This window comes from Rhinolophus sinicus, chromosome 12 (assembly GCF_057876585.1).
Source record: "Rhinolophus sinicus isolate RSI-liver-muscle chromosome 12, RSI-T2T, whole genome shotgun sequence".
Classification (NCBI taxonomy): Eukaryota; Metazoa; Chordata; class Mammalia; order Chiroptera; family Rhinolophidae; genus Rhinolophus; species Rhinolophus sinicus.
The window spans coordinates 16,779,524-16,805,289 of record NC_142512.1 but is presented as its reverse complement, the minus strand read 5'-3'; the positions used below and the strand labels follow the sequence as shown (position 1 = coordinate 16,805,289).

The 25,766-nt window shown below is 39.0% G+C and overlaps 1 protein-coding gene across 1 annotated transcript in view; it reads right to left on the bottom strand.

Annotated features, from left to right (window-relative positions):
- Positions 1-25,282, bottom strand: part of UBE2G1 (ubiquitin conjugating enzyme E2 G1) — a 93,863-nt gene extending 68,581 nt beyond the window's left edge. The window contains exon 1 of the mRNA XM_019743839.3: positions 24,849-25,282. Within this exon, the coding sequence (XP_019599398.1) occupies positions 24,849-24,894 (46 nt within the window). The 5' untranslated portion in view covers positions 24,895-25,282. The remainder of the gene's footprint in view (positions 1-24,848) is intronic.
- Positions 25,283-25,766: the final 484 nt, after the last annotated feature.

Here is a 25,766-nt window from a genome sequence, read left to right as displayed (position 1 = left end):
CAATTACTGAGCACTTACTACGTGCTATCATCATCGCTATACAAGTATGAACCTACTTAATACTCACAAATTAACTCCTATGAGTTAAGTATTAACATTTTCCACACTGTACACAAATCCATCCTCTTCCCGGAACCTCTGCATGGCCATAGACTTATTGCCCCACCTTCTCTCCTGTTCCTTTGGATGAACTGCCCATGCTCCTAGCTAAGGCTTCCAAACTGGGCAGTAATTACATCCCATGTCGCTCCCCCCCACACATGCAAAGACATTGCTCCAGAAATTCCTACCCTCGCCTGTGTCATCAATTTTTTCCTCTCTACTGAATTCAGTCCCATCAACATGCTTTCATTTCTCCAACCTTTTTAAAAACAAAAATGAAGCCCCACACGAATTCCAATTACTGTGCCATTTCTCTGCTCCCCTTTTACAGCACAACTTTAAGAGTCATCTGCATCCCTTGTCTCTAATTCCTCCCCTCCCATTCTCTCATGCTCATACTAATCTGGCTTCGGCCCCCACCACTGCACTGAAACTGTCCTTTTCAAAGTCATCATTCACCTCTAGTGGTCATTTACCAGTCCTTATCTTACCTGACCTCTTATGGACAAAGCTCATCTCCCTTCCTCCGTGAAACCTCACTTGGCTTCCAGGCTGTCATATTCTGGTTTTCCACTTACCTCCCTGACGTTCCCCTCATAATCCTTCCCTAGGTCCTGGTAATTTTTCTGACTTCTTAATGCTGGTGTGCCCCAAGACTTATTAGCCCTTAATCCTCTCCTCTTACCGACCCATCCAGCCTCATGGCTTATATATATAATCTATATACTAACAACTGCCCAGTTTATGTCTCTAAGCCAAACCTCTTCAAACCTTATATATAATTCCTGATTATATACAAGCTGCCTGTACAACTTCTCTAATTCAATGTCTAATAGGCAATTCAAAGTCAGTATATTCAAAACTGAGCCCCTGGTGATCTCCTCCTCATCCTGCAGTCTTTTTGACCTCAGTTAATGCCAGTTCCATCCTTTCAGTTGCTCAGGCCAAAAACCTTGAATGCATCCTAGACATTCTCTCTCACATGCACCAGTACCCCAAAAATCTGGTCAATAAGTAAATCTTGACAACTCTATTTAGAAAATATACCCAAGAATTCAACCGCTTATCATCTCCACGGCCACCATCCTTGTCCAAGCCAATATTGTATCTCATCTGACTTACTACTCAAGTCTTATCAACAGTCTATTTCTGCGTATCTTCCGGCAGGTCTATATTCTCAGCATCACAAGCCAAGACTGATCCTATTAAAATGTAAATCCGAGCATGTCACGCCTATGCTGGAACATTTCTAATGGCTTGTCTCCCTCAGAGTAAAAGCCAAAGTCCTTACCTAGAAGGACCACTGCCACCCCATCTTGCTGTTCCAGACAAACCAGGCCCGTCCTCCCACCTCAGAGCCTTTGCACTGTTACTCCCTCTGCCTGGAAAGCTTCTCCCCCAGACATCAGCGTTCCACCTCCAACCTTTCATTCCCTTTCCCCACTTCATTTTCTCTCCAGGGCACTTATCACTATCTAACATCACATTTTAAACTTAATTATCCAGTTTATTATCTGTCTTCCCACAGTAAACATCAACTCCATTCCAGCACCCTTTTTATGTTCCGTTCTTTAAAGTGTCTAAGCACTGTGCTTAGAAAGTAGGCACCAAGTATTTGTTAAGACTGTAGAATTAAACTTGATGTGTCAGCACTTTAAGTTGAATGTGCTATGTAAGATAATTTTTAACATGATCCTACTGCTTAAAAGCTATGAAACTTTAAAACAAGGCCAAGCCCTCTTTTCCTATGTAAGAGAATGAGAGATTTCACTATACTCTTCTTCAAACCTTTTTTCCAGAAGGGAAAAAATATATTACTGGTAAATTTCTCTTCAGTTGCAACAGATACAAACTCAAGACACTCAAGCTCTGGTGATGTCTCTGTAAAAAAAGAGCAATGACTATTCGCCAAAAGAAAAAACAGAGGCAAACAAATACATTGGTACTCTACCAGGTTTCCAAAACAGCACTAAATCCTTCATTTATTGAAGGCAGAGGCAAAGTTATCCTCAATAGTAAAGCAAGTTAACAAGAAGAATAAATAGTAAAAGAAGAAAACAAGCAATAAAGAGTATATATAGTTATTGCTATTAACACTGAGCATGCAACAACATAACAGCTTATACCTCAAAGAATCTACAACCTAGAAGCTCAACCAATAATATGAAAAGAGATTCTCAATGTAGCTAGTACTGATGCGAACGTCAAGGTAACAGGAATGTTAACAATGGTCACCCCAACAAACTTTAATTAAAAATAAAAAAAGTAACAGGAATGGGTCTCAGAAGTTATTTTAATCCCACTATTTAAAAAATATATGCATTTACCCCAACCACAAGGCACATGAATGACCTAGGAAGCTGACAAAACAAAAAAACTCTAATATTAAACTACAGAGAACCATAAATATCCAAAAGTATAAAGTTTGTTCAAATCTCATTTTTATCTTAAAAATGAAGGCAAAATGTTCATTTTTAACTCTATAATATGTATCGATGTTCAATTTAATATTCATGGTTTGTCTTGAATTTCCAAGTAAATGTATCGTGCCAGGACGTTTTCACCATGCTTCATACTACAGCTTTGGGTACACCGTGGTAAAATGCATACATTTGACAAGTACGACTTGATGACAAATTAGAGTAACCCTGCATTTGGAAAAATGAGGTATGAATTTAAGTTTCACAGATAATTCAAATTATAGCATCACCAAAAAGTTCTACTAGTCTTAGACAGCTCAAGAAAAAATTTAACAATTGAGAAAATTCATTTACCTCATACATAAAGGCTGAATTTTATGCAATTCAGGTAAAACCAAACCATCAACATATATGACCTTTTTTAAACTTACCGAATTTTCAGGAGAGAAGTAGAAGAGTAAAATGATCTACCACGGGAGGAGCAGGGGTGGAGAAGAGAGTAAAGGAGGTCAAATTTATGGTGATAAAAGAACTGACTTTGCATGGTGAACACACAATGCAGTATATAGATGCTATTTTATGGATTTGCACACTTGAAACCTATATAATTTTACTAACCAATGTCTTCCCAATAAATTTAATTAAAAATTCATCTACCATCTACATGGCCCATCTTGTTTAACTGTATCTCCAAACATTCCCTCTCAACCTAGATTTTAAAGTAAATTCCACATGTCATACTTCTGTCAATATTTTAGTATAAGTTCTAAAATGTAACAATATTATCACAGCCTAAGAAAAATTAACAATTTATTAATATCAGATATTCAATGTTCAATTTTTCCCTTTTGCTCCATAAGACTCTTTTTACAACTACTAGTTGGTTAGAATCAGGATCCATCCAAACAAGATTCCCACATTGTATTTATTGGGTTAATACAGCTCTTTTAATTTATGTTTCCTGAGCCTTTTCTTGTCACTTACTGTTGAAGAAACCAAGACATGTAGCCTACAGAATTCCCTTCTAGATTTTACTGCTTGTATCCCCCATGGTGTCTCTGAGCATGTTTCTATGCCTTACATTTGCTATAAATTGGCAGATCTACGGGCTTGATCAGATTCAGATTTTAGTTTTTTGCAACAAAATTCCATTGGTGGTGCCAGTGCATCATATCAAGAGGTACACGTCTGGTTTGTCCCTCTATTTATGATCTGTGGATTCCAGTGCAATCAGTTATTAGCCTTAGTAGTTGTTAATGATCATTGATTGCCTAGATCTATTTAATTATAGTTTGCAAAATGGTAATATTCTAATTCTTTTGTTGTTGTTTTTTTATAGATATTTTATTGCAGAAGGGGAACAGGACGTTATTGGGGAACAGTGTGTACTTCCAGGACTTTTTTCCAAGTCAAGTTGTTGTCCCTTCAATCCCAGCCATGGAGGGTGCCGTTCAGCCCCAAGTTGTTGTCCCTTCAGTCTTAGCTGTGGAGGGCGCAGCTCAGCTCCAGGTCCAGTTGCCGTTGCTAGTTGCAGGGGGCGCAGGCCACCATCCCTTGTGGGACTTGAGGAATTGAACCGGCAACCTTGTGGTTGAGAGCCCACTGGCCCATGTGGGAATCGAACCGGCACCCTTCGGAGTTAGGAGCACGGAGCTCCAACTGCCTGAGCCACCGGGGCTGGCCCTCTTTTGTTTCTTCATTTGTTATCTGGAATACTATTATAAAGAATAACTTTTCTTTATCAACTATTTGGTTATCCAGGAAAGTCTTAAGAAATGAATGCTTGATTCTTTGCCCTCAGAATAAGCTGGTTCCACAGCATCTTCCAAAGGCGACCACTGAGATGTCTCGTTGTCATCACCACTGTTGTTGTTTAGTATTATGCAGTCATGGATTTTAAAACAGTTGATGTGTTTTAATCCATAATTATTACTCTTTTTATCCATCCATATTGTCTCGGTGAGGAATTTGTCCAATGGGAAATCTGCCCAGTGACCTTTGATGGCTTTCTTGCTTTCTGGTATGACAAGATGTTCTGAATATTTCCAGTCCCAGACGAAAGGGCCATTTCTCCATAGAGCTCTGGTTCCTTTTAGTAGGAAAAAGTTATAACTATGTTATCATACCCTATGGCCCATTCTCCTGAAATCTCCTATCTATCCTTTTCTCTTAATTACTCCAGTATCAATATAAAGTATACTTAACTGTCTACACAACTAATAGACAAAAAAAAGTTCTATAGGCTACCTGCCCGAGTCTAATAAGTCTACCTTGCCAGAAATTAAGGAGAAAAAGTGGAGTGGAGAATAAGCAAAACTCAGAGGAAAAAAAATACCATAACTTAAAAAAAAAATCTTAGGTAAAAGAAAGGACTGAGCATACCAATTTCAAAGAATAAACTATGAATATACAGAAAAACCAGAATTCAAAAAGTAAGGGATGTGAATAAAGGTGTGGAAAAATACTGAGTATTTTTCCTGCCTTTAGAAATTTCCTACAATTCAAAATTCAAACAATTTTGCTTTATTATATGCATGTGCTCAAGAAATAAAAAAATCAAAGTTTAACCTGAAAACATAATTATCTGAAAATTTAAATCAGTTTTGCAAAATAAATTGGTTCATAATTAAAGTCTCATACGATGCCATGTTAGGCCAGAGACCCAGAAAGAACAAGTAGAATGATAGCATAGCACCAGATAGCTAGCCAGAAATACAAGCCCCAGCCTTACAACAAACATAACATTCATTATTTTTTTTGAGAGAGAAAAAAAGTGTCATGAGGTCTTCTCTGCAATGTTTAGCAAAGGTAATATTCTAACAATCAAATAATCTTTTCAACCTAAGCGCCAGCAGATTCTAATGCACTGAAAAGTATAAATTATGCTCAAATTGAATTTTACACAGTCCTGTTTCACTTTCATTTTATAATTAAGATGTAGCTAAAATCTGTTTTGCAAGGCATTCTTTTAACTCAACAGGCCTGGTTTACTGCCAACTACTTGTAAGTATCCCATATATATTATTTTCATTGCTCTCTTAAAGAGTTAAAAAATTAAACATATAGAAAATAAAGCTTCGACAATACAAAAAATTACTTCTAGCAAGTACTTATTATGCATACAGCCAGTCACTGAATTCATTATTGAATTATCGTTAGTTATACTACCAAGAGACATTTGGTATAGCATTGCTTTTACTTGAAAAAACCTCACTCAATAAACGTTACCAACTTACTAAGACTTGTTTACTCTCCTAATAGTCCACTTTACACAATTCTCATCTTACAGAAGGAGATCTCTTGTTGATCTTCAGAGCATGAAATCAGAGACAGCTTCGGTATGAGGACCCACAAGTAAAAATAGAACAGATTCCAGAGACTCAAATTGAGAAGGCAGAGGAAGAACACAGCAAGCCTTATTTAAGAAAACAACTTATGGTTCTATTCAAAACCATAAAATGGGTATTTCCCATAATTTGAATACAAAGTGTTAAATAATTCAAGACTGTACTTTTCAAACTAGTTTTATATTAGGATTACTAATAGGACGGTAACATCTGCTATCGGTAGTTCAACGACATAATAGTATCCAGAATTGCTAACAACTTACAACTTACTCTTTATAAAAATTACTATCCTTAAAATACAAAAATATCATTTACTGCCATGTCAAGACCAGTTTTAATTCTCATCTTAGGTATATTTTCTACCTACTTGAAAGAAGGCTTTACATGTAGATCATTCTTTATACTAATCCAGTGGACATCAAATATTAATGTTAGTGAACCGTATAAGTATGAACATTGTATCTAGAACCTAAACTGAAATAACCCTAAATATACCGATTAGATGGACAATAAATTCAAATAGTTTTATGGTCCTTCAAAGTAGACAAGATACTGCAGTCTCATCTATACAACTTATATTTTCAGAAAGGAGGAACAGAGAAAACGAATAAAGACGCCTGAGGAAAAGTTACTAATGAGGAAGCAAATACAATAATAAAAATTCAAGAATAAAAAAACTGCTTAGTTCCTCTAAGATAATCTGTCAGCCATTCTCTAACACCACTTACAGAGATTTAATTTAGCAGCAAAGTGAACAATGCTGTCAATTCAACATATATTTACTTGAGTGCCTACTATGTGTCAAGCGAGTACTGTGTCATATGCTAGCAATGCAATGGAGCAGCCCTCAGCACTGTTGTCAAATAGTTCTCGTTCTCTCCACGTGCAAGCACACACGTCACACTACATTTCTTGACCCGGCTGTGTCTGGGAGACACCATGTGACTAGAGTTGGCCAATGACTTCTAAATGGAAGTGCCTCCATTCACCTCTGGCTAGAGCACTTAACTGTTGGTTAAACAGCGCCTCCAGAAAAACAATGCCTCTCTCGGGCCAAGTTTGAGGTGGTGGCTGTGTAACCTCAGTGACCAGAAACCTCTGCTAGCCTGAGTCTATGAGAAATAAACCTTTGTGTTTTAAGCCACTGAGATTTTAGGGTTGTATGTGTTTTTCACCACAGCATAATCTAGTCGATCCAACTTATTCAAAAGGTGATCAATTTAGGTCTTTTTCTCACAAGCTACCTATCGCTAAGCTAAGTCTCCCTGACTTCATCCTGGCAAAGGTGTTGTTTTGTTTTTTGTTTTCTTTTTTTAATACAAATACTATTATCTATTATTTTAGCTAATGTTCTGCCCAGCTATGGAAAACTTTCTAAATCCTGATTTTTATCAACTAATGGTTCTTCAACTCCTACAAACTTAGTGCATACACAAATGTCTTCCTCCAAGTGCTTATTTTTTGGAATTGAATCAATCAAGTTCAGGAACCCCAACGAAAGCAGCAGCAAGTCCATTCCAGTTAACATAAGCCCGTCACACACCACTATGGTTATAACTGCTCAACCCTACAAGCATCCAGCCTTCCACGTGGCTACCATGAACCATTCTGTCAAGTGTCTTAATAGAATCACTACAAAGGATTATGTCTGACCGAGAAGAAAGAAGGGAATGGGGATTAAGCAACAGGATACTAACAATAGTGACCAGTTAACACCTGACAAAAGGGCAAGGGCAAGCACGACATAAAAATCACAGCCAAACACAAAATGGTAAGTGACTCAAGGATGAAGAAAATACTGAGTACAGCAGGTAAAAGTTCACTAAAAACATGCCAGGCCCCACTCTAGACATAAGAGATGTGATCACAAAATACAGTGAATATTTAAATTAAAAAAAATTTATTACAGTAAAAGACACATTGCCATTAATCCACCTCAAAATACTCCCCCTCGCTTTGAACACACTTATCCCATCATTCTTCCCACTTCCTGAAGCAGTTCTGGAAGTCCTCTTTCTTCAGTGTCTTTAATTGCACTGTCGTGGCTGCCTCGATGTCCTGAAATGATTCAAAACACTTACCTTTCATGGTCATTTTGACTTTGGGGAAGAGCCAGAAGTCGGTGGTGCCACATCCAGTGAATAAGGTGATAAGCACACACCGTAATGTTTTTATTTAACAGAAATTACTGTACCAGGAGCGATGTGTGACATGAGCCTTTCCGTTGTGATCACAAAATACAGTGAATGCTGCTGCCGAGTGCCATCGAAGGGAAAGGCAGGGATCTTCAATAGAGGAAGCGACACATCAAACCTTAGTAAGTGTGTGACAAGTTTCAACTTGTTCAGTGTAGTCAGCTGGATATGAGCTATGGTTGAGAGAAGGTGTGTTTTAAAGTGTGCCATAAACCACCCTTCATTATGACAATGCTCCTTGTCACACATCACTTGTGGTACAGCAATTTCTGTCAAATAAAAACATTATGGTGTGTCCTCATCCACCTTATTTACCGGATCTCGCACCATGAGACTTCTGGCTCTTCCCCAAAGTCAAAATGATTCAGGACGAGGCAGCCACGACAGCGCAACTAAAGACACTCAAGAAAGAGGACTTCAGAACTGCTTCAGGAAGTGTCAAGAATGATACGGTGTGTTTGAAGTGGGGGTGGGGGTATTTCGAGGAAGATTAATATGTCTTTTACTGCAGTAAACTTTTTTTTATTTAAACATTCACTGTATTGTTTGATCACACCGCGTATTCTCAATGCCAACAACCTTGAACAACTATTTTACAAGTGATAGGGTGTTGGAGAAGGCGTCTAAGCAGCAAATAAAGAATGAGTTTATTTTACTAAGCAGAGAAGGGAAAAAGAAAGGAATACACCCAAGTAAAAAAGCATCTGTTATATAAGGAAAGAAACACATAACAGGAGAGAAAATAAATTTTTCCAAAGGGGAAATTCCTAAACACAGCGGGTTTGTTTTAAAATATCCTATCTTGCCCCCAAGTATAAAGTGCTTTACAGAGATATATAAAATAGAAAGTAATGTAAATTAGAAATAGATGAGGGGAAAAAACAAGGTAGGGACATTAAACGGAATCAGCAATATAGATAAGATAAAAATACATTAAAAATGCCTGTAAGAGTCCTCTACATTCACAAGGTTAACAGGCTAGAATTCAGCTCTAATGCTTAATTTCAATGTATTCAAGACTTCTGGCAGCTGATATGAAAAAGGAAGTATGATCAAATAGTCACACAACTAAGTGCCACTTAAGTTGAAAAAATTGTTTTTCTGATCAAAGAGAATTATTAGCATTGCTAACAAGAATGAATTTACTTCTGATGTAACATCTTCACAACATCCAAAATGAATTTCACAGGGCTGCAGCTACTAGCCTACCTCCCCAGGTGGAGATGGCAATGATATAACCCAAAACACAAGTCAGTGAAGACACCTCTATGTAGGGCAGGTACTCTAAAGTTTGAAATAGCATTTAGGGTATTCAAACAGTAACACTTACTTTGTTGCAGGACAAGGGAAGTAAAGGGAGATCAGAAGGCAGGTGATTTCGAAACCATATGAGAATCTAAATAAAGGGACACATCTTCCCCTCCCTCCACAAACACACAATTTTGAATACAATTTCAAGGGATTCTAGAATATCCATCCAAGAACCCCCAGAGGAAAGGACTGACTGCAGAGCCTTTAGTCTATCCTCAAAAAAGATAGTTCAATCTTGGCAGAATTGAATATAGTAGCAGCAAATCCCAGACTGTATTTCCTGGCCAAGTACCTATAGTGCAGTTACATATATTCTGTATGGCCAACTGAGAATAAACCCAGGGTAAACATCCTCAAGAGCCCTAACGAGATCTTCCGACTAAAGAGAAGGCTATCCCAATGGATACTTAAAATGGCTTAATACCCTTCATTGAGTCATGCCATCACCACCACCCCAAGCATTCTGGACCTGTTTCCCCAAATGTCCTGGCCTTTTCAAACATCTGGCTAGTTCCTATTAATTATCCTTTAGTCTGAGCACAGACATCACTTCCTTACTGATGCTTTCCCCAACTCCTGCTGCTGTATCATCCTCAGATACTACAGTAATTACAAATTTGACTGTCTTCCCTACTAATGTACCTTCTATAAGAATCAGTTTTTCGAGTGTCTCCCAAACCCAACAGTATTTAAAAGGATTAAAATAGCATTCAAATATTTACCTAAAGAAACAAGACTAGCTCTGATGAAAAGTGAATTAGCCTTAGACATTTTTCAATCTCCTCTCTGATGTACAAATGAACAAATTTTATCCCATATAGTATGGCTCAGAACTGTCAAGGCAGTTAAAACCAAATGCCACCTTGAACATTTCAAACTAAAAGCATTCACAGAATGTCTAGCTTTGAGCAGTGTTACTTTCTGCTCTACTCTCCAAATTAAACTATTTGTAAAAGTGTGTACTCAGGAACTAAAAAAAGCAACTTATAATTAAATGGCAGGGCCACTGTTATTTATTTAAACCTCTCTTAGATAATACAACCATATTACCTTCATTATAATGATGCCTTCCCATTCCCTATAAAGAAAATGTTTCTATCTAGCTCGTTCAGAAGTGGTTATCAGATTCTGAAGAAACCATTAAAAAGGAGAGTGGCTAGAATACATTTTAACTCCAATGTTAATTACTTGACCCATAAAAAATTAGTTTCCAAGGACCCATATGGTAAACAGAAGCTTATCGAAGTTCAGGGCAGAAAACAGAAAAGACATTAGGTATTTTAATGAGAAATTATGTGCTTACAAAATTATTGGAAGGGCTAAAAGAATGATTTAGAGAAAAAGCTTCAGTATGACAACCAGAACTGACCTACCAGCAGCCCTGAAGCTGCTGGTTCACGAACAGAGTATACAGTCACCATGATCCAGATTCAGAAAGATGAGTCAAAGAGAAATCGCTACACCACTTCCATGCAATGTTGTCTACAGATCATAAGATGTATAATAAATAAATAAATAAATAAAGCCTTACAGACTAAAGACGTAAAATTGTGTTTATCTGCAGACCATTACTGTGTATGGAGAAAATGCTAAGAAAAATATAAAAATGCCACTAGATCTAATAACTCAATTTAGCATGGCTGAAAAATACAAGGTTAAATACAAAAATCAACTGTATTTCTATATGTAAGTAATGACTAATTGGAAAATAAAATTTTAAATATAATTTACAACAGCATTTTAAAAAAACATGAAATACTTAGGAATACATTTGGTGCAAGATCTATACATGGAAAACTACGAACTATGCTAAAATTTAAAAAGACCAAAATAAATGGAGAGATAACACAATTTCATAGAACAGAAGACTCAATATTGTTAAGATGTCAATTCTCCTCAAGTAAATCTACATATTCACTGTAATTCCACACAAAATCACAGTAGGCTTTTTTGCAGAAACTGTCAAACTGACTTGAAAAGGCCTCAAAAAGCCAAAACACTTTTTAAAAAGAAAAACAAAGAGTTGGAAGGTTTACACTACATGATTTCAAGACTTACTACACAGTAATGATCAAGAAACTATGACAATGGCACAGGGGCAGACATACAGATCAATGTGATAGAATACAGAGACATACAATAGGTTGGTCAACAGATTTCCAACAAAATTTCCAAGGTACTTCAAGTAAGAAAAGGACAGTGTTTTCAACAAACAATACTAGAACGACAGACATAATATGCTGCAAAATAAATCAACCTTAAAAACATTATGCTAAGTGAAAGAAGCCATAAACAAAAGACGACATATCGTATTCTCTCATTTATATGAAATGTCCAGAAAAGGCAAGTTCATTAGGAACAGAAAAGTAGTAGTTGCCTGGGTGTGGGGTTGAGAAAAGGGAGCGACTGCACAAGGTTTCTTTCTGAGGTGATGGAAATGTTCTAAAATTACACTGTGCTGATGGTTCCACAATTCTAAATATACTAAATTGTACTGAATTGTATTAAAAGGTACTGAGTTGTAAACTTAAAAGGAATACATTTTATGGTGTGCAAATTAAACCTCAATAAATCTGTTATCAAAAAATAGACTCCCATGGAGGGAAAAGAGACTAAGTTCTTGGAAATCAGAAACACCAACTGCCAAAATGAAAAATTACATGGCCCGTCTAACGAAACAGGCATGGCTGAAGACCAAGTCACCAATAAGGAAAAAAATTGAAGGAAATCTCCACAATATAGTAGCAAAAGGTAGAAAATAGACAATATGAAAATAAAGAGGCAAAGAAAAGCCAGTAAAGTGTGCAAACACCAAAGACGATGTAGATGATTACAAAAAAATGAAAGATGGAAATTTCTGAGCTAAACAGAGACCTAAGCCTTCAGCTAGAAAAACCCACTGAGACTCTAAAACAATGAATGAATAAAAGTTACACTTAAGAGACACATTTGGGTAAAAATTTACAACTCCAAGTATACAGAAAATCCTTTAAACTTCAAAAAAGTATCCACACAGAAACAAAAAATTAGACTGACGTGAGTCATTCTTCATCACTGTCTTCTGGAATTCTGGACATTATATACAACGGAACAATAACATCAAAGTTCCACGGGAAACTATTTTCAACCCCAAATTCGATTCCCAGAAAACCAAACAATCAAATACGAAGACAAAAGAAAGGCATTTTTCAATATGCAAGGACTCAAAATCTACCACCGACACAATCTTTATAAAAATTAAGAAATATTAGAAGAGGACAACATGGGGTAGGAGAAAAATGGTAGTTGGGTATGACCCAGAATAATAACTAAGTGAAGGTAGAAGAAAGTAAGATTTTGATACTTAAAGATTCTCCTTCAATGGGAAAAGTTTCAATGATGAGAATTCAACTCCTCCTTAGGTCCAAAAATCATTATTTGATATTACAATGAGTATATTAACACAATCATGTAAATGCTATTTTCTGGTTTTCCTTTTCTGAGACTAGGCAAATAGAGACTTATTCAGCTATAAGAGAGAAGATAAATGTTACACAACTTGACAATATAAAAATAATGTAACTAACAAAATCTGTAGGAAGAGGTGGCGAATCACTAAAGGGTAAGTGAGCTAATTTCTTTATATTTCATAGCAGGCACTCCTATGTACGGTCGATAAATCATTTTATTCATAGTAATAAAAACAACCATTAGAAGAGCTACAAATATATAACAAAAATTAGGAAAGTAGTGTCATTACATTAAATTTTTCATCTTTTATAGTGAGAAGTTAAATACACTCATGAATTAAGAGGTTATCATATAAACTATAGTGGAAAGCATAAGCATGAATTATAAATTCCCTTCTGGAGAATGGAAAAGGATGGGGGTAGGTGAATGGGAGACTGACTTTTCATTATATTCTCTTCAGTAGAACTTACATTTTTTGCCTTGAATATGCAACATTTTTATAATTTAAAGAATTGTTTTAATAAAAGTGAATTGTGTTTTAGCCATTCAAAGGAATACAGTGTAGGTGTTTGAAAAGAAAATAAGTCTATGTACCAATACATAAAGATGTCTACACTATATCAAATGAAAAAACAAGATGAAAAAAGCATTAAGATGGTACTGTGTTTAAAATGTGTTACAGCCACTTTGGAAGACGATTTGGCAGTTTCATATCAAGTTAAACAGTCTTACCACACAACCAGCAATTCTACTCCTAGGTACTTATCCAAGTGAATCTAAAACAGGTTCACACAAAAATCTGTACACAAATGTTTACAGCAGCTTTATTCATAACCACTAAAAACCGGAAACAAGCAAGATAACAAAGTTATCCTTCAACGTGGAAATGGATAAGCAAACTGTAGTATGATGGAATGTACACAGTAGAAAGTGTACAATCGAATACTATTCAGTGATAAAAAGGAACAGGCTAGTGATTCCTGCAACAAATCCATCTGGCTAAGTGAAAGAAGCCAGACCCTAAAAACTACATGTAACATTCTGGAAAAGGCAAAAAACTATAGGGACAGAAAATAGATTAGTGGCTACCAGGAACTGGTGGAAGGGGGAGTGACAGACTACAAAGGAGACACACAGAGGAAATTTTAGGGTGATAAAATTATTCTGTATGGTCCTGCAGTGGTGGGTACATGACTTTATGCCCTTTACATCAAACCCCACAGACATGTATATGTCAAAGAATGAATTTTGATGTATGCAAAATAAATTTTAAAAACCAATGAGGATGGAATGAAGACGAATGACAAATGAATCTAACTGTATTACAGATGTACAAGTATGACATAACCTCACTAAGAGTTCAGGGGGTGGGGACGGAGCTGACCTAGGTAACGTTGGACATTAGTTTTGACTGTAAACTGAAAAGATAAGGACAAAAAGAAATGTACATAAACACAGTACTCTAGTTGTAAGTTTGTTTCCCACAAAGGTATGGGTTAACAATTCTGAAACTGCTTTTTAAAAAAGATTTTATTTATTTCATTATTATTTTTTGTCTGTTTGTTTTGTAAGTGGGGGGGGGGGGGGGGAGAACAGCTCACAGTGGCCCAGGCAGGGATTGAACCAGCAACCTTGGTGCTACCAGCACCACGCTCTAACCAACTGAGCTAACCGGCCATCCCCTGAAATGGCTTTTAAATATAAACAGGTTTCACAGTGTCAGAGAGGGAAGTTACAGAAAAAGAAGGGGAGGCTAGAATGAACACTGGTTCTTGATTAGGGTCAGAAACATCAGTATGAACCTAGCGGTAGCTTAATACATATAAACAGATGGATACGCAGGAACATCACAGATACCTGGATTAGTATAAATATACACCGCCTACCTCAGTCCTATGAAGTAATGATTCTCCAGTAGCAATGAGCACTTCCAATGCCCCTCTCTTGGTTACTAGACACCACTCTTGGAGAAATAGCTCATTACAGGGCTGGGACAGAGAAAATACAGGACAGGTCTGATATATCCTGTAGTCATCAGGAAATAAGATAATGCTCGAAAACTAAAAAGATGAGTGCACGTAAAAGGGACACAGGAGCCAGCCTGAAAGAACTCTGACCAAAACTGGAACAATTTGGGAACAACGTAAATGACTTAAGGAACAAAATCAGTATGTGGTTCATTTTATGTGTCAACTTGGCTAAGCCACAGTACACAGATATTTGGTCAAACATTATTCCAGATGGTTCCGTGAAGGTGTTTTTTAGATGAGATTACAATTTAAATCAGTAGACTTTGAATATGGGTGGACCTCATCCAGTCAATTGAAGGCCTTAATTTAAAACAAAGACTGACCTCCCCTGAAGAGGGCATTCTGCCAGCTGCCTGCCTTTGGGGTTGCACTGGACGTTCACTCTTCCCCAGGTCTCCAGGCTGCCCGGCTACCCTGTGGATTTTGGACTTGCCAGTCCAAACAATAACATGACTGACATATGAGTGTATCTCTTGTCCATCCTATTGGTTCTGTTTCTCTGGAGAACCCTAATACAGATTTTAACCCAAAGTCCAAAACATAGAAGTCCATACTGAATAGATGATTCAATTAACAAATAAACGGGGGAGGAGTGACAAATCTTCATTACAGAAGAATTCCATATAATGTAAGGAGATATTCTTCCCTCCAGGAGGCAGGGCCTAGTCCTTCCTTCCCACACGAATTTGGGCTGGACTTAGTAAAAGAGGACAACAGTAACAATGGAAAAACCCAACTGACAGTGCCTTAACCAAGTAATGAAGGTCCCTGTCACCAGTGGTTATCAGGTACCACCAATGCGTGATAAGAAGGGTATCACCTCTGTGGTACTTTTCTGAAAACCCATAAACCCAATTTAACCATGAGACAAACATCAGACAAACCCAATTTGAGGGACATTTTACAAAATACCTGACCAGTAGTCCTCAAAACTACAAAAGACATGAAAACTAAAGAAATTCTGAGAAACTCTCACAGAACAGGAGACTCAGAAGACATGACAACTAAAATGGAGAACCAGTATCCTGTACAGGCTCCTGGAACAGAAAAATGGACACCAGGTAAAAACCATGAAAATCTGAGTAAAGTATGGACGTTAGTTAATAATACTGGTGTATTAATTGTGACACATATACCATACGAACATAAGATGTTAATAGGAAAAAACTGCGTGCAGGGTATACAGGAAATCTCTGCACTGTCTTTACAATTTTTCTGTAAATCTAAACCTGTTCTAAAATTAAAGGTCTACTTTTCTAAATGCGCCCGTCACAGCGGTCCGGCCTCTCCAGCACCCAGACTATGCCTGAGACCCTGACGAGGGCGGCAGGAAGCGCGGTGCCTTCTCACGCGTGCCATGCTGCACCTGCAAGAGTTAAATATAAACCAAACTGGATAACCACCAGTTTTGTTTCCACCAGGCAAATGCGAAGAGTAGAAGCAGCAGCAAAGGTATAATCCTAAGGGAGAGATGTAAAAACAACCAGAAAAGACACTGAAAAATCCAGTATTTCCCTGGGGAACTTCCACACCATAGGTGTTCACAGCACTTTGAAAAAAGTTAGCACAGCCTCAAGTCCTAGACTTCTAATGGCGACAATATAAACCATCCTATGCACTGCTAAACAAAAATTTTTAAAAAGATAAACATTATCTTCTACTTACCTCGGGTAAGAGTATTAAGGAAGGTCTCAGAGGAACACCCCTCTCTACATTAGCCTTGAAACAGAGCAATGTTAGAGTTTTAGAATCCTACAGCAAGAGGATGGGCGGCCGTGGGCAATAGCAGTTCCTCTTCCAAAGGTCACAAAGTTCTTAGTTTAACGAACACTGTGCTACTGTGTAAAACGCAGCAGTCTTGGTAGAAAGGTGACCTGGGTTTGAAATCTATCTCTGTCATTTACTTGTTAAATAAATTTGAAGAAATAATTTCTTGATCTAGCAGTAGGCTGCTTAAAGAGAATCAAGTATGTAAAAGGAACCTTAATAAACTAACTTCAGAGAGTATGACTTCTACTAAAATCTTTAACACTAAAGGTTCTTCCTTTCAGATTTTCAGTTTACTAAAAAAGGGCAAAATGCAATGGAAAAAAACAATCAAATGTTAACAGAAGCAGCAGAGGGATGGCTGATTTTATAGCATATGTATGTTTTATCTTTTCCAAGTCTACAATAAACATGTTTGTTTATAATTAGAAAAAATATTTTTAAATACATATTTGCCATTTCCCCCTAGAATATCTTGATTTAGGTTACCTGACATTTATTTTAAATACATTTGACTCATCCTCAAAGAAGTAAAAAGAAAATCAAAGGAACATATGACCCCACAGGACACCCTACGACCCAAGTAGGAAACAGATAATTGTATGAACACATTCTTGTATTCTCTATGTAGATCTAATTTAAATATTGTTAAAAGGGCAGGCTCAGAGATCAATGAAATCTAGTTGTCTCGGTTCTGCTACTGGGAGTAAGCCATTCAGTATCCTATTCTGGACAATGTGGTTAGCCACCTGGGTAGGAAGCCTCAGGTAGCTAAGGTAGAGGGTAAGAGAGAAACTTTGTAGACATGGGGGGGTGGGGACTTTAATTTTTGTGGTACTTTGTAAATTATAAAGAGTTAGAAAACCAATAATCACAGTAGATAAGAGTAAAGAAACTGCTTTGAGAGAAAAATAAAGACCTTGCTGAGACACTGAAGGTGCTCCAATAAGTGTCATTGGTCAAAGCTATAAACAAATAAATGGCGGTGGGGGCAGACATATAAAAAGGGCAAGAATGTCTATACTACTGTGGTGAAGTCATCTACATTCTAATTATTAACCAATATTTGTTTATAAAACTCTACCTTCCCCAACTAGAAAAAAAGGCCAGATCGTATCATGAATCTTTGTGTCCCTAGGGCCTGGCATACAGAAGAAATTTAATGTTTATTCAATGGAAGTATTCTAATTGTTTTACTTTCTATTTTAAAAGATTTAGTTCACATGTGCTTAAATCCTTAGGGGGAAAAATCCAGAATGGTAGTTCTAATCCGTTCAATAAATACTGTTTGCCTGGTACGTTTCAGCCGGCCCTTCTAGGCATCTGTGATATGTCAGTTAATGGGCAAAAAAAAAATCTCCGTCCTCATGGAGAGAAGGTCACCTAAATGTCATACTCCACCCTGTCCAAAGCAGTGCTACTCAAAGTGTGGTCCATGAACTGGTGCCAATCCACCAAATTGTTACTGGCCCATGACACAGCAAGCTAGAGTGAGCATTCAGAAACACATACAGCAATCTGATAGTCATATAAAGTGATAGCCTAATATTATGAAGAATGGGCTCATATTTATGTCTTTTTTAACTTTTCTGATAATTCACTTTTATTGTTTTTCGAAGTATCATTACATGATGAATTGGAAATTTGTTAAAAACTGGTCTTTCACACAGATAATTTGAGGAGCACTGGTCAAACACACTGATCACATCACGTCCCCTTCCTCAAATAGAATTCTGTACTTCAACATTTTTAAGAACTTTTACAAATACCGGCCTTTCCAAATATTGTTGGAAACACATTGAATTACTCTAAACGCATTGAATTACTTTCAGTACAAGTCTTCTATCTTGCTTGTTCTTTTCCCTCAGCCTTAAATACTTTCCTACTTCTATGTGATCAATTTTTATGTATCCTTTGCAAGTCAAGCAAAAATGCCACCCACTCCTCACAGCCCTCCATGAACCACACAGGTAGAAGCAAGCTTTCCCTGACTTTCTCTAATACTTTAAAGCAGCCTTCTTATGGGATTTTTCTGCAGGCTCCAAATTCCTAGAATACACAAATAACTTACTCATTTGGCATCCCTATGGCACACAGAACAGTCATCAAATTTGCTGAATGAATGATGGAAGAGACAGCATTACATGTGCATAAATGAGCTTCACTCAAGAGATCAGAAAACCCTCTGAAATTATACCCCAAACTGTGTGGGCGCATTTTTCTTAGGACAAAGTCTTTAACTCTTACTAGTTCCTCCAAGGAGTCTAAGAACCCCCAAAATGTTAAAAGAAGCCACTGATAAAGAAAGGGCTCAGTTTCATTAGCAGACAGACCTATTTCTGCCAGCCAGCTCCAAAAGGGTTACCTAGGCGAAATTACCAGATTATAAATTTCCTTATCTCAAAAAGGTGTCAATATTTAATTCCAAGATTTGATATGAGAACTGAATGTGACCACATATGGAAAGTCCTAAGATGAGAAGAGTATGAGACAGGCACGCAATGATTTAAGTTTCCTTTCTGCCTTCCTCCTTCTTTGTAACAAGTTTATATATCCATGAAGTGGCAGGTTTAGGTCCTTCATAAAGTCTTCAAAATTACAAACTGCTGCCATCCCTTGAAAGTCTATTTTCTTGGAAATCTTCAACAGGGTTAGTGGTCTCTCAGAAACACCTACTTGTGTTAAATCTGTCAACTTTAGATTTGTCTGTCATGCTAAGTAATGCTAATTACTGTTTTCTCTACACTGATAAATGCAAATTTTTTAAAAAGTATATAACCTAATACTCTTAAGAGAACTGATACCTTGATTCAGCTGTATCCTAAATTGAATGGAGCCCATTAAAACAAAGGAATGCTTAGTATTTTATTTGCTTGGAACAGGAGCACACAGACACTACCGTTCACCATAAATTAGTGAACCCCCCTCAAAAAAGACTTGCACCGAAGCACCCGAGACCAAATAACCTAAAGATTGAAACTCATCTTAATAAGGCAAACATACTTCACCTGAGAAAAGAAGTCACAAGCAACAATAACACAGTGGTAGTGAATGAATTTTCAGTTTCCACACTAGATATCACTACTGATACTCAAGACATCTATTTTTATAATTACATGCATATTATCACCAAATATAATATGTATTAACTTACATAAATTATATAACTATATACTTTGGTACTACTTTATAGTAAATACAGATTATACTAATATACTAAATACCTACAAATTAGAGAGTTTACTTCAACATTTTAATACATTCAGCAGTATTTTAGAAAGTGAGGTCATCCATTACAAAAGACTAATGTAGAAAACATTTCATTCTGAAGTAGTTTATTTACAGAAAATTAAACTACCATTATTTATAAAAAACTAAATTTCAGTATATTATCAAAAATATTCACTGAATAAAAATCGTAACTTAAAAATCACCTCCCAAATGTTAAGAAAATTCACTTATTCACTAAAAAATTCAAGACTTTTCTCCAGCTTTACTAAGACATAATTGACATATAACATTATGTACGTTTAAGGTGTACAATGTAATGATCTGATATATGTACATATTGCAAAATAACACTACGTTAGATGCTGTAACACGTCAGATGCTAATTCCTTGATGCTGTCTCCACTACAGGGATTGTAAATCATCCTACATTCCTCCTTCAACCATTGTTTCATTCATGCTTTTTTTTGCTGATAAAGCATTCAGTACCATATGTAGTACCTGCATTCTTTCTATAATAGAGTAATAATGTCCAGATATAAAAATTCCCAAACTGTTAAACAATTAGTAGTTTGATGCAATGTAGATTTACTTTTAATTAGATTTTTCTTCCATTTCTAAATATGTGGCTTTAACAATTGTTAATGTTAAGAATATTAATATTTAGCTCATCACCCAGGATCTTCTACCACTCGGGTGTCCCTGTCAATAATCAATTATGACCCTGCCAACAATCAATTATTCTATTTCTCCTTGTTTAAGACTATTAATGGAATTGTATGTCAGAGTGCCAGTACATTCTAGAAAAGCCAATAAGAAATATTAAATCTTTCTAACTCTTTTTTACACCTGAAACTAATAATAATAATTTTAAAAAAAATCTTTCTAACTCTTCCTTTTAGAGAGTATTCTCTCTGAAACACAGCACATCACAAATACTAGGAACTGGGCTGCCTGCAGGTGGCGGTCCAGTGGGGGAAATAGCTTGGGGCATCTATTGTAGTAGCTCAGAACACCGGCTGCACAGCCACCCACAGAGTTTTTATAAAAATTAGGTTTTCTTGGGCTCTATCAACACGTGTAGACTGTGGGGATGAGGGCAGGAATCTGTATTTTTAACAAACTCCCAAGGAATTTTATTGCACACTACGTCTGAGAAATACACATAACTCATCACAACAACCTACTTACATGGGTAGCCAAGGAGACAGAGTTGAGAAGTTTCCAGATTACTTTAAAATACATAATCAAAATTTCTACAGTAAAAGCAGCTCAATTATTGCCTTGTTATTGCATAAACAGATTCATCTTCCTAGTTCTGGAAGGTGGCTATGAGGAATATAACTACTAAAAAACTATGTTATCAATGTTTAAAAACCTCGTGATCTTTTAAAAAAAAAACTTCTTATGCCTTATAAATGCTTGTCATATAGTAAAATTTATTATGGTTAGAGTAGGGAATAAGTCCAATCAGTCCCAATTTTTTCCTGGGTTAACTGCCAATACCAAAAAGCCTGGAGCTGCTTTCATTAAAATCAAAACTTTCCTTGACTCTGGAGAATGTTGATCTTAAATTGACAATGGCTCAAATATCTTTTTATGATTATCTTAAGAATATCACTTAGATTTTAATGTGTAATATTTTGTACAATAAATTCTATTAAGATGGGAATGTTTTCCCAATCATTTTAGTAGCTACTGGATAAAACAAGAAGGTCCTGAACATGAATCTAGCAGCCCCACCTACTACCTGTGTGACCCTGGGCAAGTCACTTAACCTCTCTCAGCCTCTATTCCTTATTGGGAGGATTAAATAATGTCAAGTACTCAGTGCAGCACCTGGTACCTGTTAGTCCCCAGTAAATATCAGCCCATCTAAACACACAACATACAAGAATCTCTCTGAAAAAACACACAAGAAATTACCGATAATGATTGCTTCCAAGAAAAGAACTTGGGTTCAGGGTGGAAATACTATATCTTCTTGTACTTTGTGTTTTTATCCAGTGCTTGTAACAACTTTTCAAAAAATACAAATGTTTAAAATTATCTCTTGTGCTGTGGGATTTCTTGTTTAACATACTGCACTGCAAAAGCTTAATTGTCACTGCTGAATTCGCAAAGGAATAAGTCACAGTCTAATAATACCCATAAAGAAATACACAACCTATCTGATTTCATGAATCTGTTAGGTGTGCTTACTCCCTTCACAATAGCCATAAGGTCTGAACTAAAACACCATAAACCAGATTTTTTCAACCTGGGATGATTTTGTGCCTCGGGACATTTGGCAACATAGACATTTTTGGCTGTCACAACGTAGGGGGTGTACTACTGGCATCTGGTGGGTAGAGGCCAAGAATATTCCTCAAACATTCTGTGCACAGGATAGGACCGCACAACAATAATCCACCCAAAATGTCAGTAGTGCCAAGGTGAGAAACTGCAACCCAGGGAACCATTCTGCTCAACTCTGAAAATAACCAGGTTCTTCATTACAGTCACCAACAAAACAAAACACACACACAATAAATTCTCCCCTCAAGTAATGAAGTAAAATCCTTAAGGACTAACATACTAGGGGCTCAATAAATGCAACCATTGTTGGCCTCTATTGTAAGTTTCTGATATTCTAGCAGCTAGAATGGCTTACAGGTTTGTGTGTCTACTAAATTCAATACATTTCAAGATTTTTAAAGCATTTATTATAAAGCTTTCCAAATGTTCACTCTAAGAGATTTCAAGAAATTACAGGTTACCATTCTTTCCTGTTTTCAAATGATATTTGAAGAACCACAAAGCTCAAGCAAGGTACTACACTAAAATACAACAGGGCCTTTATTTTAGTATGTAGTTATCAAGTCTTTCCAATAAACTTGATATTTTAACATTCCACTTAATGTACTGCTTTGTCCCACTGCTTTGTACATTTTGAGCATGTTAATTAAAATCCCTCAACGGTTTAAGAAAATATTAAGAACAGTACACCGTTTCTGATTAAGGCAAGAAAAGCAGTTAAGTAACTTTTTAAAGAGACTTGAAAAATTACAAACTAAATCATCCTCTCCTCCAACCTTAAAGCATTATTTTACTGGGCCTTATCAAAAGTCAACCATTAATAAAGAGCTTTGACGGGGGAGGGGAGAAAAAAAAAGAGCTTTGAGAAATGTTTTATCGATATTTGGGATTAATCTTGTCAAAAAAGAGTGCAGAACTGAACCAAGTGGCTATCAAAATCTGTAAATCTGTAAAAAATGGGTAGGGAAAATATCTGAAATATTGTTACTGACACTGTTATTAGTCACACTTAACTTTCTTAGGACTGCATAACTTTAACATCTTTATAATGTATATCTTTCCCATTATGTAAGACTTGAGTACTGTTTTAATACTAATTTAGCATTTTAATACTGTTTAATAGTTCATTACATAATAAAAACTTATTCTGATTAAAGAACTTTTAGGGAGACAAAACAGAAATCTTAATTCCTTCCTCCAACACAAACCAAAAAATTACACAGAAAAGGTGTTTGCAAACAAGACGCAATAAGGTTATTATTCTTTCATTGCTTTTCCAATACATTTTTCGTGGTGGACATAGGTATCACTAGAACTTCTCCATTCACTTCAAATCACTCCCCCTGAGCATCTAGAACTTCAATATTTGTCTAAATCTGCTTGCTCATGGTCTAATAATAAACCTAATTATACAATCCGTAACAGTCCCTGACAACCTTTTCCTTAAGAAGCCATAAAGGTGATTTAACGAACACGTCAAACTCTCGGTAAATCTAATTCAAAAGCACATTTCTTCCTTCTAGCCTTTGGCTTCCGCCGAGGGCTAAGGGCGGCTGGCTGGCTGTCCGTAGCGTGGGGAGGTGAGAATCCTCCTGAACTGAGGACACACGCTGGGCGCTGGACAGCAGGGGTAACTGCTGGTTCATTTCTCTTTAAATCTGGCAGCACGTGGGGCGGCATTGTGAAGCCACCAACCCATCTCCCCCCTTACACTCCGCACACGTACGTCTCCAGCGCGCATGCTCCGCTCACCCAGTCCTAGCAGAGTAGGAGCCAACCCCCTAAAAAGTCAACCTGGAAGCCGCAAACGGCCGGAGGCCGGGACAATGGGGGAGGGGGGACACAAGCACCGCTGGTGGGGCAGCCCCGGCCGCCGCCCCGAGGCAGAGCCGGCGGGCCGCCGCCGCAGAGTTCCGCAGGCCTGCGCAGGAGCCGGAATCGCTCTGAGCACAAAGCCCCGAGCCGGCCAGCGAGCGGCTCTCGACTCTGCCCGCTCCTACCCTCCCCCAACCGGGCGGCGCAGCCAGAGACCGTGCCAGGCAGAGGCAGGCGAGGCGGCGTCCCGCACCCCGCCAGGTTCTCAGACCCCCGCGCGCCAGCGACGAGGCCGCGGAGGCCGGCGCTTTGTTGTCCGCCACAACTCCGCGGACCCGGCGCTGCCCGGGCAGAAGTTTTGCGCGCCTCACCTATCCAGCCAGGGGCCACTTTCTTCGCCTATTCTCGCCCCCCGCTGCCCGCCCGCGCGGCGCACACACCCGAGTCGGGGACTCGCAGCTAGACGGGCCCAGACGCTCCCTTCTGCCCCCAAGGGTCCGGCGGCCTCGGCCGCACCTGAGCCCGGGACCCGCCCCTCCTGGGAGGGTCGGTCAGGGATAAGGACCCACAGCCCCTCCCCCGCAGCGTCCCACCCAGCAGTGGGGGAGGGGGCAGCCTCCCCTCCTTTCCACGGGGCACCAAGCCCCGTCCCAGCGCCGAGGCTGGGGCGCGTCCCCGCCCCCAATACCCTCCGAAAGCCGGGGAAGAAGTGCTGGGCCCGCCGTGACCGGCGCCTCGGGCTCCCCACCCTCACAGGCCCGCACCCGCCCTCGCCGGCAGCTGCCGCTCCCCCTTGGCCGTCCAGCGCCGGCCGGGAGGAAAGGAGGAGGTAAGCCGCAGTGGCTCGCCGCGATCGCGGCCCGGCGCCCTGCCGCCCGCCCTCACCTGCCAGCTGTCTTCGCAGTAGCAGTGCCGACTGCAGCTCCGTCATCCTCCCCACCAAGGGCCCGGGCTGGCGCCGGGGCTTTCGAAGGGCCGGAGACAGGCTCTGGGGGCTGCTGGAGCTGGGTGTGCTGAGGAACCCGGGCCCCCAGTACGGGAGCGCCGAAGCCGACGGAGGCCGGACTAGGGCAGCAGTAGCGGCGCCTCGCTGCCGGTGCGAGTCCGCTCGGTTCAGCTCTCCTCACAGCGCCTCACGCCCGGAAGGGGAGGGTACCCGGGCCGCCGCGGCGCGCACTGGGACTTCGCTCGTCCGTTTCCCTCCTTCAACCCGCGCGTCGGCCCCACCGGTGCCTTCCCCCGCCACTGCCTCACTGCGCGTAGGGCCGCTCCGCGCAGGCGCGCTGGGGCTGCCTACTTCGGGATCGGCGCGCCTGCGAGTCCTACTCCTGTGCCTCCCTGCCCCGCCTCCGGCGACAGGATCCCGCCCCCTACGCGCAGTTGCTCAGGTCGCCGCCATCTTGGGAAGGTCGACGCCCGGCTGACTGCCAAGGCCTCAGGCGGTAGACGCCCCGCAGACGCCATGACGAAGAGGTCGCGGAGGGTCAAGATACCGCCTCCGGGTTGAAGCAGGTGGTCTGGGAGCGGAGGCGCCAAAGAAGTGGAAGATGCCTAGTTTAGTTGTTGGTGAGCACCCAACAACCATCCAACACTCCACCCATGGTGTGCGAATTAGTCATTGTTAAAGGTGAATTTAGTACTGGTGTACCCCATTTTAAGGAAACCCCCAAAATAGACTTAACATGCTGATAATTCACTTTACAGAAAGAATGCACAAAAAGATTCTTGAAATAAGCAAAATGTTCTGCATCTCACAGCATAAAATGTTTAAACATCATTAATAATCTCTATGAGTAAGGGGAG